Source organism: Chelmon rostratus, chromosome 9 (genome assembly GCF_017976325.1).
Source record: "Chelmon rostratus isolate fCheRos1 chromosome 9, fCheRos1.pri, whole genome shotgun sequence".
NCBI classification, from domain to species: Eukaryota; Metazoa; Chordata; class Actinopteri; order Chaetodontiformes; family Chaetodontidae; genus Chelmon; species Chelmon rostratus.
In genome coordinates, this window is record NC_055666.1 from 13,006,450 (window position 1) to 13,020,713 (window position 14,264).

General features: G+C 42.5%; 1 protein-coding gene across 1 annotated transcript; it reads right to left on the minus strand.

Moving 5' to 3' along the window:
• Positions 1 to 3,965: 3,965 nt before the first annotated feature.
• LOC121611428 (putative monooxygenase p33MONOX) lies at positions 3,966 to 12,389 on the minus strand. Its single transcript, XM_041943993.1, has 8 exons — positions 12,188 to 12,389; positions 11,067 to 11,184; positions 10,740 to 10,927; positions 10,455 to 10,566; positions 10,112 to 10,239; positions 6,969 to 7,120; positions 6,588 to 6,763; positions 3,966 to 5,171 (listed from the first exon to the last, which is right to left on the minus strand). Exons 2-8 carry the CDS (start codon positions 11,092 to 11,094, stop codon positions 4,966 to 4,968), a joined length of 990 nt encoding a protein of 329 aa, XP_041799927.1. The 5' UTR covers positions 11,095 to 11,184; positions 12,188 to 12,389; the 3' UTR covers positions 3,966 to 4,965.
• Positions 12,390 to 14,264: the final 1,875 nt, after the last annotated feature.

The window sequence follows — 14,264 nt, forward strand, 5'->3', positions numbered from 1 at the left end:
ATGACAACCCAGGACATTTTAGGCGCGATAAAAACTGAGATAAATGAGGATTTACCTCAGTAGATTCTATTGAGACACGTTGCTGCCTGGAAGAGGAAACGGATCATCTCACACACTTTGGTTTCACTTTCAAGCTCGTCCACACGCACATTCTTTTACATTCTCTTGGAGCGTCAGACGTCGTCTGTGTAGCCTCTAAATGAATGTCCGAGGTCTGAGCGCATCAGCCGGATGTGGCTCTGGTGAGTCGAGCACCTCCAGCTGACTGCACAGACCTCGTCGTGGGGGGATCCCCCCCTTCCACATCTGCTTTGTGTTAGGCCCTGGCGGCCGGTGCAGGAGGGCCCAACGACACACTCTGCCTCGCTCTCTCTCCCTGTCTCAGTGGGGGATGGCAGGAGAATGCCTGATGAACAGCACAGAGGCTGGAAACTGAGTTAATGTATGTGAAACATTTTTAGTTCAATAATAATAGCAATTTCTCTTTTCCAAAGGCACAATATAGAAAAAAGTATTGCTATGAGCGTTTGTGTCCTTGACATGTGGGTAAGATGTGAAGTGTTATAGAGCTTTTTCCACATCAGTGGTTGGCACTTTCGTTTTGTTTTCTTTTTTTGTTGAAGGACACGGAAGTGAACAATGAGGTGAGAACAAGGCTTTTGATAGTTTCAGATCATCAGGAAAGAGAAACAGTTAAGGAAATCAGATACGATGCTGTATTTTCAGGCACCGGTTTTGCAAGTACAACCTGAACAATTTACAGGAAAGCTTTGAATTGATGTATAAAAATGTATGAGACACATTTTCTGCAGGCCCTCTTCAGGGGCGAGGAGATGCTGTAACAAAGGTCATGTCTTAACAATTTATGAGGTACAGCGGCTTGCGATTGCGTAACATAGGCACATTGATTTGATTTGTGCGTGACCTACATCAGTGTTAATAGCTGCAACACTGTAACCCTATCCCAGGTAGTGGCCATGATTGATGTTTAGTTTCACAGGATACAGAACCTGATGGCAGCCATCAGCTCTGCTCAGGTCCCTCTCAGCGTGGCGGGTTCACCCCTGGGCCAGCTCACTGTGAATCAGCCCCAGATGTGGTGCCGGAGTGGGACGGCGTCGCGCATGCCACAGCGAGTCCCACCCAGCAGCTAACGTCAAGAGGGACCCCCTTCAAGTCCCCTGTCCAGTTGTATCACCAGCTGTTTGTGTCATCATGTGAATAACTAGATTAGCTGTGAAAAACAGTGCATTAGTCATCGCTGTGGATGGTGACGCTCGCTGCACAAACAAGTTGGATTAATGGAGAGGTGATGCTGTGTGTGACCCTTTAAATGTAATTCCAGTAAGGAGTAAGTCCTGTCTGCCTCTTTATATTATCATCATCACAATCATCTTAATTTATAAAATTCATCTTGGTTTTCTTCACTGCTTCATAGCATCTCATGGACAGCTGATACAAAAAACAAAAAAGAAACACATCCCACCCCTCACAGGAGCCTTTAGAAGAGTTTCTCACCATTTGAGGATAACTAGTTTGCATTGTTCAGGTATCAGCAGCTCAATATCTGGTGTTGTGTAATCTGGATTTAAATTTCTTGGATTTTATGCACTCAGGAGTCATATTCCTGGAGTCACCCTGACATTAAGTGCTTCCACCACTCCTACGTGTTTTAGATGAAAGTTCACACAACCCTCCTCAAAGCTGAGCGCTCTGCCGTGCACATGTCGACTTCAATAATCTCAGTATCACTAACGCACAGAAACCTGGGTCACTGGAGCAAGCTGATCTGGGAGAAATGTTGTGGGTTCTTGTTAACTGGCACTGGGCTCTCTTTGCGTGTCCACATCATGGTAGTTTGGCCAGACGGGGAAGTCTAAGTTGTGTCATAGGAGTGTGAGGAATTAAAGTGTAGCCTGTGGACTGAACGTCACTGTTTTGAGGTTGTTAAGGAATTTGGTTTGACTCGTCTTTCAAAATACAGATGAGTAAGTGAGTGCGCGCTGTCAGCTGAGGCTCCGGTGTTTGTTTTGGTGCGTGGTCGCTCCGGCAGGGTGGTGCTTGCCATCGCACATCTGTGAGTGAGCTAAATGATTTGTGTGGGATCGGAGCAGAGGTGGGGGTGGGGACCCGAGGAGGGGGGAGGGGGGCCATGCAACCGCGTCATGTCGGACCCAGAGAGAGAGAGAGCCATCTGTATTATGTCATGGCTGCCAGAGCACTCCACCCTTTTGCTCTGTATTTCCTTGTTTCCCCCACCCACCCACTGTTTCTCTTGCCTTTGCTTCATGGGTGTGTTTTTGGTTCAGTGTTACTAACACAGTCATCGCTGCCCAGTTGTTTATGTGCCATGTTGCATGCCCCTCCCAGAAATGTGACCCAAGACAGAATATCTCCAGCTGTGTTTGCACTTCTACCAAACTCTTCCACCAAATTTTCTGTCTCTATTGCTGCATTTTATTCGTCACATTTCATCCTGCGCCTGTCCATCGCTTCATTTGCCACTAATGACTGTCCACCTCCAGCCTTTGATTGACAGCACTCTGTCTGCACTCGCCTGTCTCATTTGATGTACACCTTTGTTCCTGTGGCACCACCTGAAAACCAGATGTGGGCACTCAACGGCCTGTAATTAAGTAAAAGAGGGTTCCCTTTAGGAGCTCCAGCTAATTTCTGAATAGATGAAAGTCAAAGTTTAAAGCTGATGAGAAAGAAAGTGAGCTTTGCTTCTATTAGAAGTACAGCGCCAAATCTAAAGATGCAGATTCATTACAGACTTACACTGAACATACTGTACTATATAAAGGTTGCGTATCTGCATCCTGGTATGTTTTTGAAATAACAAAACAAGAGCTACAGGCACACCCTGTAATAAGTTCACCACACACACAATAAACAGAGAATCAGACAATAACTGCTGAGAGCTTTAACGAGACTGTAAACTCATCCAGCTCATGACTGAGCTTACAGGGGAGGGACTGAGTCCTCTGCTGTTTCAGCCCGCTGGCTGATCGTCTGATGGCCTGAAAGTTTTAACAGGGGGAGAGGGAGTTGGATTGTTAATAATATTCAGCCGTTGCCCGGTATTGTTGCCAAGGTAATTGCTGTTACAACATCAACCTCTCTGTCAACAGTGGGACAAGAGGAATTAAAATAACATGTAAACAGTTGATGGAGAAACTTACATTCTCTTGATTCTTCTCTTCTCTGGCCTTCATGTCTCTGTGGCAAAATTAATTTCCACATTATCCATCACACTTTTCATTTTGGGGGAAAAAAAGTATATATATATATATATATATATATATACGTTAACGATTTAACGTACTTGCTCCTGTTGTTGATTCTAATCGGTTAAGTGTCTGAATAATATAACACATAATAGAATGTAAAAGTAAAACTAATGAGCATAAAACCCAGTGATTTCATGTTGAACTTATTGCGCCATCTTCTGGCCAAAGGCTGTAGCTGAAAGTCAGTGTAAAATCCTTTCACAGTATCCTCAAAAGACCCCAGGTCAAATTTCACCGTTATGTGTCAGTATTCCAGCAAGGGTAAGGGTTCTTTGCATGACCATTAAAATGTACAAACACATTACTGCATATTACTTTTACTTTGATTTATGGTATAGAATTGCTATATGTGAAAAGAATGCCTATTTTAAATTGCCTGGCTCCAGGCATAGCATTTTCCATGTCCCCAAAAAGACAGCTCCGTCTGATTATAAGGCTGCATTTTCTCAGTACAATTCTGCAGTAGTTTGATTTACTACACAACCAAATGTAATTTGTCAATCAAGAACAGGCACACTACTTCTTAGAGATTAACTATGATGTCTGCTTATGCTAATCACAAAATAGTGTACATAAAGAAGTGCACAGTATAATAAGGGAATGATGTGCTTGAACAGACTCCATGTACTTACATTTCCATTTGTTTGTACGAAGAAAGGAACCAGAGATCCATTTTTGCTTGTTATTATCAGATTTATTTACAGAAGTAAGTGGGAGACAATCTCCCTTGTGCAATTACTTACTGGAATTTGTCAGCTTTTTCAAATAAAACATTGGGGATTGTGACACAAAAAACAATGGATTGAAAATTATACCATTTGAATGCTTTGTATTTTTATAGTATGTTGAAACTATATCGTGATGAAATATAAAAATGTCATAAAGCCAAAATACCAACTACTATTTCTAATGAATAATGTTGATTTAAAGCAGAGCAATCTTAAGTTGAAATGATAACTAAAAAAACACTTCAGACCAGCAGTCATACGCTCTCACAAAGTAAAATAAGATGCTCTTTCACGTAATAAAAAAAGCTGTACTTCAACGGCAAAAATGCCAAAAGCAAACACGCTGCAAGTTTAGGCACAATATCAGTCATACCACTATACTCTGCATGCTAACAGAGAAAGCACTACACAACTACAAATCTATGAGCTTATTTAAAATAAAATAAAAAACAATAATACAAATGAGGCAACTGAGCATTATGAATTGAAATAGTTAGTCAGTTTTAGTGTGAGAGGCAATGCTAAAGTGATTAACTTGAGCAAAGAACTGACAAAATATTTCAAAAACTTCAATCTCATGCCATCACTAACAATTGAACGAGGACAGCAAGGCAATACATGCCGATGCAACCTTTATGTGACAGGACAACAATAATAATACAAAGCAGAGCCATCTTTGGGGGTGATGGAGGAAGCTACTTCATATGGTGTTTTATTTGGACCAGTGAGTTGGAAGAGATATGAAGACACTGATGTGGGCTAATAGAAGATCCACTGGGAGGAGAAACAGTGTGGTGATGTCTCTGGGGCTGTTGAGCTAATGCTATGGTGCAGGTGGTCCTCATTCCTCTCAGCCCCAGTGAATTTGCAGGGAAGTGAGGAGGACAGAGGGAGGCAGAACAACACCAACTGATGTAGTACAGAACTACATAGCTGGTCTGGCTTCAGAAGCCCGAAGGTGTTAAAACATTCATGTCCCGAGGTTTAAGTTTGTGTGGCCGTGGGGGTACCCGCTTGGCTTCAATGCCCGTGATTTCAATCTTGGGGGGCAAGAAGTTGGCAGGGTCCTCCACCTTAAAGTTGACCTGGGTATTGGTGCCATCCATAGTAGAGGACTTCTGCATGCCAAAGTAGGACTGCAGTGAGAAGCCTGCAGGAGAGAGGAGGAAGTAGTAGATGTTGTCATTAATGACCAACATCTATCTAGCTGTTACAGGAAGCAGCTTTAGTATCATGATTTTAAAGAGTTAACACCCCTCCCCATGATGTACAGAGGGGCGAACTACGCAGTTTTCTGCCACAGGAACCTACATGAATTCAGCTGGTGATGCAGAATTTTTTTTGTGCTTCAGTTAATTACACTGTAATTGTATTATGTTTTTATGCTTGGTCCTGATTTTGCTGCCTAGTTTGTTTCCCGAATTCCCTTGGCTGGGGATTAATAAAGTCTTATCTTAACTCTACTGGCATTACAACTAACAGAACACCGCTTACAAAATTGATTAGTCTATTAGTATTTATCACAGATAATATTGAATTAATAAAATGAATTTCACTTTGATATGGCTAGAAACTTAAGTGATTCCCACAGATCCCTCATTATGGGACAGTGTCATAATTTTAAATATCCTGTATCAAGTTTAAACTTTAAGAGATCAAGAATGTGCTGTTGGAACGTTACAAATAAACGGGACACATTGAGCGTGGACAGAGTCTTATAATACATCTATTTACTAAGGAAACTACACAAATAGCAGTTTTCTACCAGCATTTCTCTCTTGCCTTATTTACAGCAACAGTGTTGCTTTTTACTGTTACATTTTCATTATATTCTTCATAGCTCTTTACTATGACAAGCTGTTCCTCTGGACTGAGGTAGGCAGTACATTTTGTAAGGAAGAAGAGCCAAATTATGCACCAAACGCCCTTTTCATGGGAACGTGCAAAGAGCCCAATGAAGAAAACCTGGGTTAACAAAGAAAGTTGCTAACTACTGTCATGATACCCATTATCTCTGATTGGGGTTTTGTGGTTTTGCCAAGCCAGCTAAAGCAAAGAAAGCCTGGCTGTGTTGGACTTGTTTGGTAGTATATTGCCCGGTGTGCTAAAGAACGATGTGACATCACCAGGTGAAACCTCAGAAAACATTAATGATGGGAGATTTTTTGTCTGCCTAATGTTAGTCTTTGTATTAAAACAACATTAGACATGTCTAGTAATACAAGTGATAAGAGGGTCCCATCTTGTCTCTTGTGATTTTTGGGAGTGGTGGGCATTCCTTTTGCTTACATTTGGATCCCAGATTGTGACTTCAACAAAACCCAACCCTGTCACTGGAAAACTCATTTCAAGAGCTATTCAGTTGCAACCAGAGTTCATCTGTGGCAGTGGAAGCAGCACTATTGTATTCAGAGAAAAAAAACAAAATGTGGGGGCCTCACCAGTTTGTTGTGGCATGGAATTCAACCCGCTGCAATGACAATTTACTAACTACTGAGAACTAATGCTGTAAAATTTCTGCAATACAGTGAAGACCCAAATGCATGTCTGAGTATAACTTTCTCACCCGTGCTGGTTTCAGAGCCTGGGTCAGTGGGGGACTTCTGTACCACAGATCGAGTTCCAAAGAAGTTCCATCTCTCTCCTCCTCCTCCCTCATTTCCTCCCATGTCTGTGCCGGGGTTGGGACTGTTGAGCTCTGGAGTGGCAAGAAAAGGTGCAGGACTCAGCTGGAACCAGGTCCTGTATTCCCGCCAAAAAAGAGCAACACATTAATGCACAAAAAAACATGCAGGGATATGCCATATGGCACCTAATATGGGCCACATTGGGGAATGAAGCATCATCTCATGATTATTCTGGCTCCACCCATTTCAAAATAATATTTTGGATCTGGGTTTAGATCAAACAACATTATGAGCTTAACATTCAGCAGAGTGGTGCCTACCTGCGACTAACAGCTGGTGATGAGTGGGGACTAACACAGGGCGTTACACTGGGGGTGACAGAGGGGGTGACACAAGGCGTGCCACTTGGGGTGGATTGTGCTGATGTTGTAAGCCTGTCCTCCTTGAAGTCCCCACTTGGCATTCTCAACTTCTGCACAGACAAAAAAAACAAGCAATGAAACAAACAGACAATAAAAGAATATCCAATACCCTCCACTGATCCAGAATCACCCTCTACATTAGAAAGTGATTCAAAGTTGAAATATTCATAATCACAGTTGGTTGGTTGGTTAGTTAGTTAGTTAATATATATTTGTTTGTTTTTTTTAACTCATGCACTCTGTACAAGCACCAAAGTTGTGAAACCTGTGATTCAGGTTTCAAAGAAACAATATTGATCGTATTTAAAGAGCAAACACTGCCTGAATACACAATGCGAAAGGTCAGTAGTGTTTTTTGGACCTGCTGATCAAAAATAAAGTGCGTCAAAGACCCTAAGAGCCTATCACATGTGACCACGTGGTGTGGGTGGGAAAAGAGAGAGAGGATAGACACAGAGGACCATAGATAAAATTATTAACATTTCATATTGACGAGGCACATTCATTATTGGACAAAAATACAATTGGCGCCTTGCAGTTCTATGCCTCCACCAATCTGTCAAGTTGCAATTTACCATCCATTATTTATTATCTCAATTTATGTCCATAAAGCTGTTTTATGAGGCCACAGCAATGTTTGACCACAACACCTAATCAGTTCATCCTTGAGTCCAAGTGGAAGTTTGTGCCAGATGTAATGAAATTCCTCCCTACAACTCCTGCGATATTACTTTAATGAGAATGGGACGGATGTCACAGTGACTTTGATTTTTGACCATAAACACAGAATGTCCTTCCAAACTAATATGGATCTGGTATATGTGGTCCTGCATTCTGGTCAGGGCACTGCAAATGAGTAACAGGGAGCGCCCCCATGACTTTTCATCCCCTGTGTATTATTTGGTGTTCTGTTAGATTTGATCACTGCTGAACCACAGCATTACCTCTCAGCCAGAATATTCCAAATCAGTACTCAACACGATTTTTGGCAGTTTGAAACCATTTTGTATGTCTTAGGAACTGTTGGAGCAGTGTAGACAGAAAAGGCAAATAAAAACATGTTTCACGCTATACCCCCTGCTCATCAAGTAATTCTAAAAGAGAGGCAAGTGACGTTATACTTATTACAAGCACGTTTACAGAGATTTCTACAATCAATTAATAACACTACACTACTTGACCGGCAGAAATGCGCCGAGTGTGGAATATATTATAAATAACCTGGCAAATGTAAAAGCAAGTGCAACTAGCCCGTTTGTGCCCCTCATGCAATATCATGAAGAGCGTTTACATGATAACGTTAATACCCCACAACCCCCTACAGTCGTGGGAGCAGCCTCTGATTAATTCCATTATCTGAAGAATGCATTCTCATGAAGCAATATTACCGTTAAGTGTAGTTAACGTTAGTTAGGTAGCGCTAAGCTAACCGTGCCACAGAACACCCAACTTACTCTATGTTCCAGTTAAGCTACGTTACACACTAAGCTAACGTTACCCAAACAACTTGAATTAAGCTCAGTCTCTTTGGTCCTGACACAGTTATTAGCTATACGGTATCTTAACTTAAGTTGTCGTTGGCTGATTACTGACAGTTCGCGGTATGAAGAAATTAACAGATATACATAACAGTTAGTTTACTCGGGTTAGCTCGAATGCCAGCTTTGCTAGCTAGTCTACAATGTCGCTGTGCTAACGGCCTTCTTTCCGCCCGGATGTACAAATAGCTAAACATAACAATTCCTTTACAAACCTTTTTATGATAATATTTCTTTGGCGTTCCAGTCCGATAGATTCCTTCATTTTGTCCATAATTAGCTGTTTTAACAAGTATAAGGGACTATTATTCCTCGAAAACACAGACGTTCCCGTCTGTGCAGACTGCAGTGGGCCTCCAAACTGTCGCTTTTGTTAGGAGCTCGATGATTGGTCCGTTTCAGAAAATAAGGGGGCTCGGTTCATTTCAGGGCGTTGCCTGGCAACATCACTGTTAGAAACTCCAGGCTGCGGAAACAACTCAGAGCTGATTACGTAATTTGTTTACCGAGATGCTGCATGTTTACCCTGCAATCACCCAACAACACAACAATATGGTAATATCATGTAATTTCCTCACTAAAATACTTGTTTATTTTAAGCAATGACACAAACAACATTCCTGTACTGAAACTACAGTCCTCATAATGTTTATAGATTTATAGGCTTATAAGTAAATGTAAAGACATAATTGTATACATTGTTGTCTTTATTTTATTATATTCTAATTAAAATATATATATGTGTCTAACATGAAGGGGCTACAACTTTCCTTCCGTTGTGCAGCCCTGTGTTCTAAAATAACAAATGAATGAAACTTGACACCTTGATAACTCGTGATCTTGTGTGTTAAAAATTACAACACTGTGCAATGTTGTGGTGCTTCTGACAGGTAAGGTGACAGCATTTCAAATGAAAGCATGTTGGGGTGGACCATAATGGGCAGGAAAACTGGACAAACCTTGACAGAAGAGAAGACACAACCTTTGTGCAGCTGCACAGCCACAGGCACTGTGTGACTGCACTCCTCTGTGACTTTCTAAAACAGCATTTGCTAAACCTTCCATCTGGATAAAAGCCTGATGCTCGCCACTGGTTAACATTTAACACTCAGCTTTGTTTTTCTGTTTGTGTGAGTTATATTTTGATGACTGAGACATGATTCTTGTTTTCAGCATTCATGGGATGTTGATGCACTGCAAGATGATCATGAAAACATATTTTCAGAGCTTGTGTGTCAATGTGACATTTCTAGGCCAAGACCTGTTGGAATCTAATAACTTCAAACCAGCAAAAAGTTCATTGGTGGTAGAAAAATGTAAAGGTTAAAAAAAAAACCTCTTACACAGTTTGCTTACTCCTTGTTTGTTATGATATTTCTGCCTGAACAGAAGTCATCAGATCAGGTACATCTGTTGACCTGCAACTTATCCTTTAGGCCTAAACGTCCTAATGAACCAGCTGTAAGCAAGGCAGATTTCTACCTCACATTTGTTCATACTCACTGGCAGCGTGCCGTCACCAAGCCGGTGAAAGCGAGTCTCTTCGGCAGAGAGCCCCTTGTGAGGGGAATACACGGCATCTGTCAGCCCTGCCTGTTGCTCAAACTTCTGTAGGTTCTCCTGGGTCTGCCCTAACCGAAGATGGACATACAGTCAACAGCAGAGACAAAATTAGTCAATGTTTTATTATGCTGCACTCCATTAATGCCTGCTGATACTCAGGCAGCCAAGTCAGCAGCATGTGGACAATCATTGATAAAGCTTACATAACTCTAACTGTAGTGAAGAAACTTATTGGTGCCTTTGTAACTTGTGCGTCTAGATTCAGTTGGTTTTGTTGACTTACTGATCATAAGTGAGCTCATTAAAGAGGTGGCTTTGGCTTTCACAACAGGCACTGGGGACTTGGGTGGCGCTGCTGCCTCAAAAGTCAGCAAATTCCCAGCAGTCTCCTGTTCCTGGTCACAAATGCCAAGATTAGCTTACCGACCACTTACATAACAAACAGACGAGCATATCAAATGTTTCCAGACGTGACCTAACCTTCATGAACAAGTTTCACACAAGCCAATGCAAACAACATTTTGTTCAGGCAAAACAATTTGGATCAGATGATCAAACAGTGAAGTACCTCTGCAGTGTTCCTGAACTTGTGCTGTGGGATGACAGGGTCTTTCCATAAGATGTTGACAGTCAAGTCTGGAGGGGGTGAATGCATGGGGGCGTCCATGTGCTCATCATAGCTGACGTTGCGCCGAGTCATTCCAATCGGAGACGATAAGGCACCGAAGAGCCCAGATGGCGTGCTACACTCAATAGCTGAAGTGTGGGAAGAAGGGAGAAATGTTAGATTGTTAGAAGGAAACTACTCCCGATATCTCAGCAAAACCAGCACTGATTTCACAAGCTAAGGAATGTAAGAATTATTACACGTCCGAGTGTCTAAATCCAAAGTTACCTGGAGTGTCTCCCTGTCTTGAGGCCATTTCGACAGCAAATCAGGGGGACTGCCCACAGGAGGCCCTGGAGGGTGACGATGTGGAGGTCCTCTCTGCTTTGGACTCCAAATCTAAACACTTCATCACATGACATCACACAGCGTTACTGGGTCATTAGACAGACAGAAGCCTCCTCCTGCGGAACCGAAGTGTGTTGTGCAACAACACGCTGACGTTGGTGCTGTCGCCACCGCCTCAGAGAGCTTCACCTAACCACGGTTAAGCCAGAGAATAACTCATCAGAGACTTGTGTTTAATGTGCACAGAGCGCCGTGTCCTGTTTCTGACCTGCTGCAAATAGAACCGGAGAGTCTGGTTACAGCGCAGTCATTAATATCATTTTATGTCAGAGTCATTCTCACATAGCAGCCTTTCATCTGCACTGGCAGAGAGGAACAGCCAAACTGTGATGTACAGCCGGCTCACTGTCACAAGGAAATGAAAGTTTCTGGATTGAGGAAATACTATTTCTGCTTGATAGACGGGAATCTGCTGTGCAGTTAGTTCCCTACTGTGTAAAATACCAAGCTGCCAGTAGTCCTCATGTGTTATGGTGAGCCTGTCTGTCTGTTATCAGTGCGCCTTATCAGCACAGTCTGAGCTCACTTTCCACTAGAATCCGCATGCACCTTCCTCCCCTCAATGAATGAAGGCAGGACCGTGCACCATCTGCAACACTGACATCTAAATTCTGCCAGAAGTCAGACTTTGCAGATTTAGGTCGGTGGTACTTTGTAGTCTGGCTGACACTTGTCTTATCAGCTGTTGTTCACGTCGTCGCTGTGGGGAGCCAAACACAGTGACTTGCAAAAACTGGAGCCATGGGCGTGTGGGAATAGGATACATCTACAGTTAACTGCAAACTATTATTATAATAACAAAATATGTTGACTTTAAGTGTGGACACCTGAACAGTCAAAAACTGCCGAGTATCTACAGCCCTGACTGCACTGACTGGCATGTTTAGAACATCTACATGCGATAAAATTCATTGCAGCCTTTGTGTATTGTTGAGTCCTTTGCAGCGCTCACACGGAGGACAATAGCTTGTCATGCATTCTGCAGTATATTTAACACTTACCCCCAACCTGTCAGTATTCTCCTCTCCGGCTGAAATTATTCCACAGCTGCACTGAATTCTAAGTCACAGTCGCGTCGCTTCGACAGACTGAGCGAACAAATACTGCACGTTTGTTCACCGGCTGGCTCGTCCATGACTTTTGGACATGCAAACAGTAAACAGAGGGCTGAGACGTCCACACAGCAGCAGCGGACGCACCTCTCGGCTGACGGAGCCGGCGGAAGTGATCATGGGCAACTTAAAGCCCTGCAGCCTCTTTGGGAATGAGTGCGGCGCAGTGTAACGGCATCGTGCAACATGCAACACCGCCGACAAGTGCGAGGAAACGCACAATTCTGATGTCACGTTTTCAAAATTGAGACGGTCGGGCAATAAAGCAAAGCAAAGAATTTAAACTGCAGCAGCAAAAAACAACAACAACAAACAAACAAAAAAAGAAAACAAAAATAAACAAAGAAACGGCCTAGAATAACCTACTATCGTTTATGCATGAAGCATATTGAACTCACCAAGTGTGTGTGTGTGTGTGTCCTTGTGTTGTTAATCAATGTTCAATTCCGATTTGGGGCCAAAAACTCGTTATTAGGAGAAAAAAAAATAGGTTACACTTATATACACATATACGCATATAGGGGTTAGGGTTATAGGTTAAGTCTCCAGTGTGTGCCTGTGTGTGTGTGTGTGTATGTGTGTGTGTGTGTGTGTGAGAGAGAGAGAGATGGGTGTAGAAGATTACAGCCTATGAGACTCAGCGGATCCGAGCCGCCCCTGTCAGAGTTGAGCAGGAACACATGATGTTGGCTGACCCTGTGAGCCCTCTGAGTCTGTAGCTTTGGTGTCCTCTGGTATCTGATACATGTAAGTACTGGTAAGACCCATTACTGGTGTCTGAAAGACACCTCAGAGTGTTATTTAATTCTTGGCAGCAGTGGTAGTCTCAGGCTTTCTGAGGACCATGGGGAAAAAAATACAAAGGGCATCAGCTGCATCCGGTCCTGATGCATTTATGGTAAAACAGTTCCAAACCTTGAGATTGAAATTGTTTTATTATGTGACATGAAAATCCTGAACCATTTCTATTCATGGCACATAGGGCCAGACGCTCAGTGATGAGGTGATTAGGACAAAGTTAAAAATAACAGTTTTATTCAAGATTTTATTGAAGATATCGTGCACTGATTTTTAATTATACATAAAATTGAATATTGTTGGATATAAATAAATAGATAGAAACATTAAGAAAGTTTGTCTTATATTTACTGCATGCAGAGAGAGAGAGAGAGAGAGAGAGAGAGAGAGAGAGAGAGAGAGAGAGAGAGAGAGCTAGCAGCTAACCAAACCCACCAGCACAGACAAAGCAGTCAATAACAATGTCCTCTCCTCACCCACTTGAACAGGGTGGTGTCTGGGGTCGTGGTGGAGGGACACGGAGTCGTAATTGTACTCACTGGGTCTTCAGACAGTGCCTGGTGCCTGGATGCAAACAGGGTGCTGTGAGTGATTCAGTGGCCTGCTGCGTCTTCCTGGGATGATTGGTTGGTTGACATCCACACTCAGCAGCTCCAGGAACACCAAACATATGAAGAAGTCCTGCCCTGTGAAATCAAAAACAGGTCATTAATCATTCTGGACACTACTATAATATACTGTACAACCTTTGCATTGTTGGAGGCTATATTGTTGAAATTTACCTCCAATAACTGACTGATATTATAAACAATGGAATTCATCCCCCAGTAGCAGAGACAGTGCAGGGACAGAGGGATTCTTTAGTTGAATTTATTAGTTGAGTCTGCCTGACTCATTCGTCCTTTATCTGACTGAGGTATGTGCAAGTCAGATTCTATGGCTCCAATTATGGCTCTGACATACGGTGCTGTGCATCACTAAATTTATGTTGCTGTCCCCCAGTGCTGAAGCAGCAGATTTTTAACTGCACCTTTTTCTGTCAGTCCGACCCTTTCATCTCAGATCCATAATATTCTCTAAACGACATACTATAAATGCTTAATTAATTCTGTGCTATATTGTAGCCTTTATACTCTCTGGATTAGTGCATGTAGTCACAGAAGAGCGA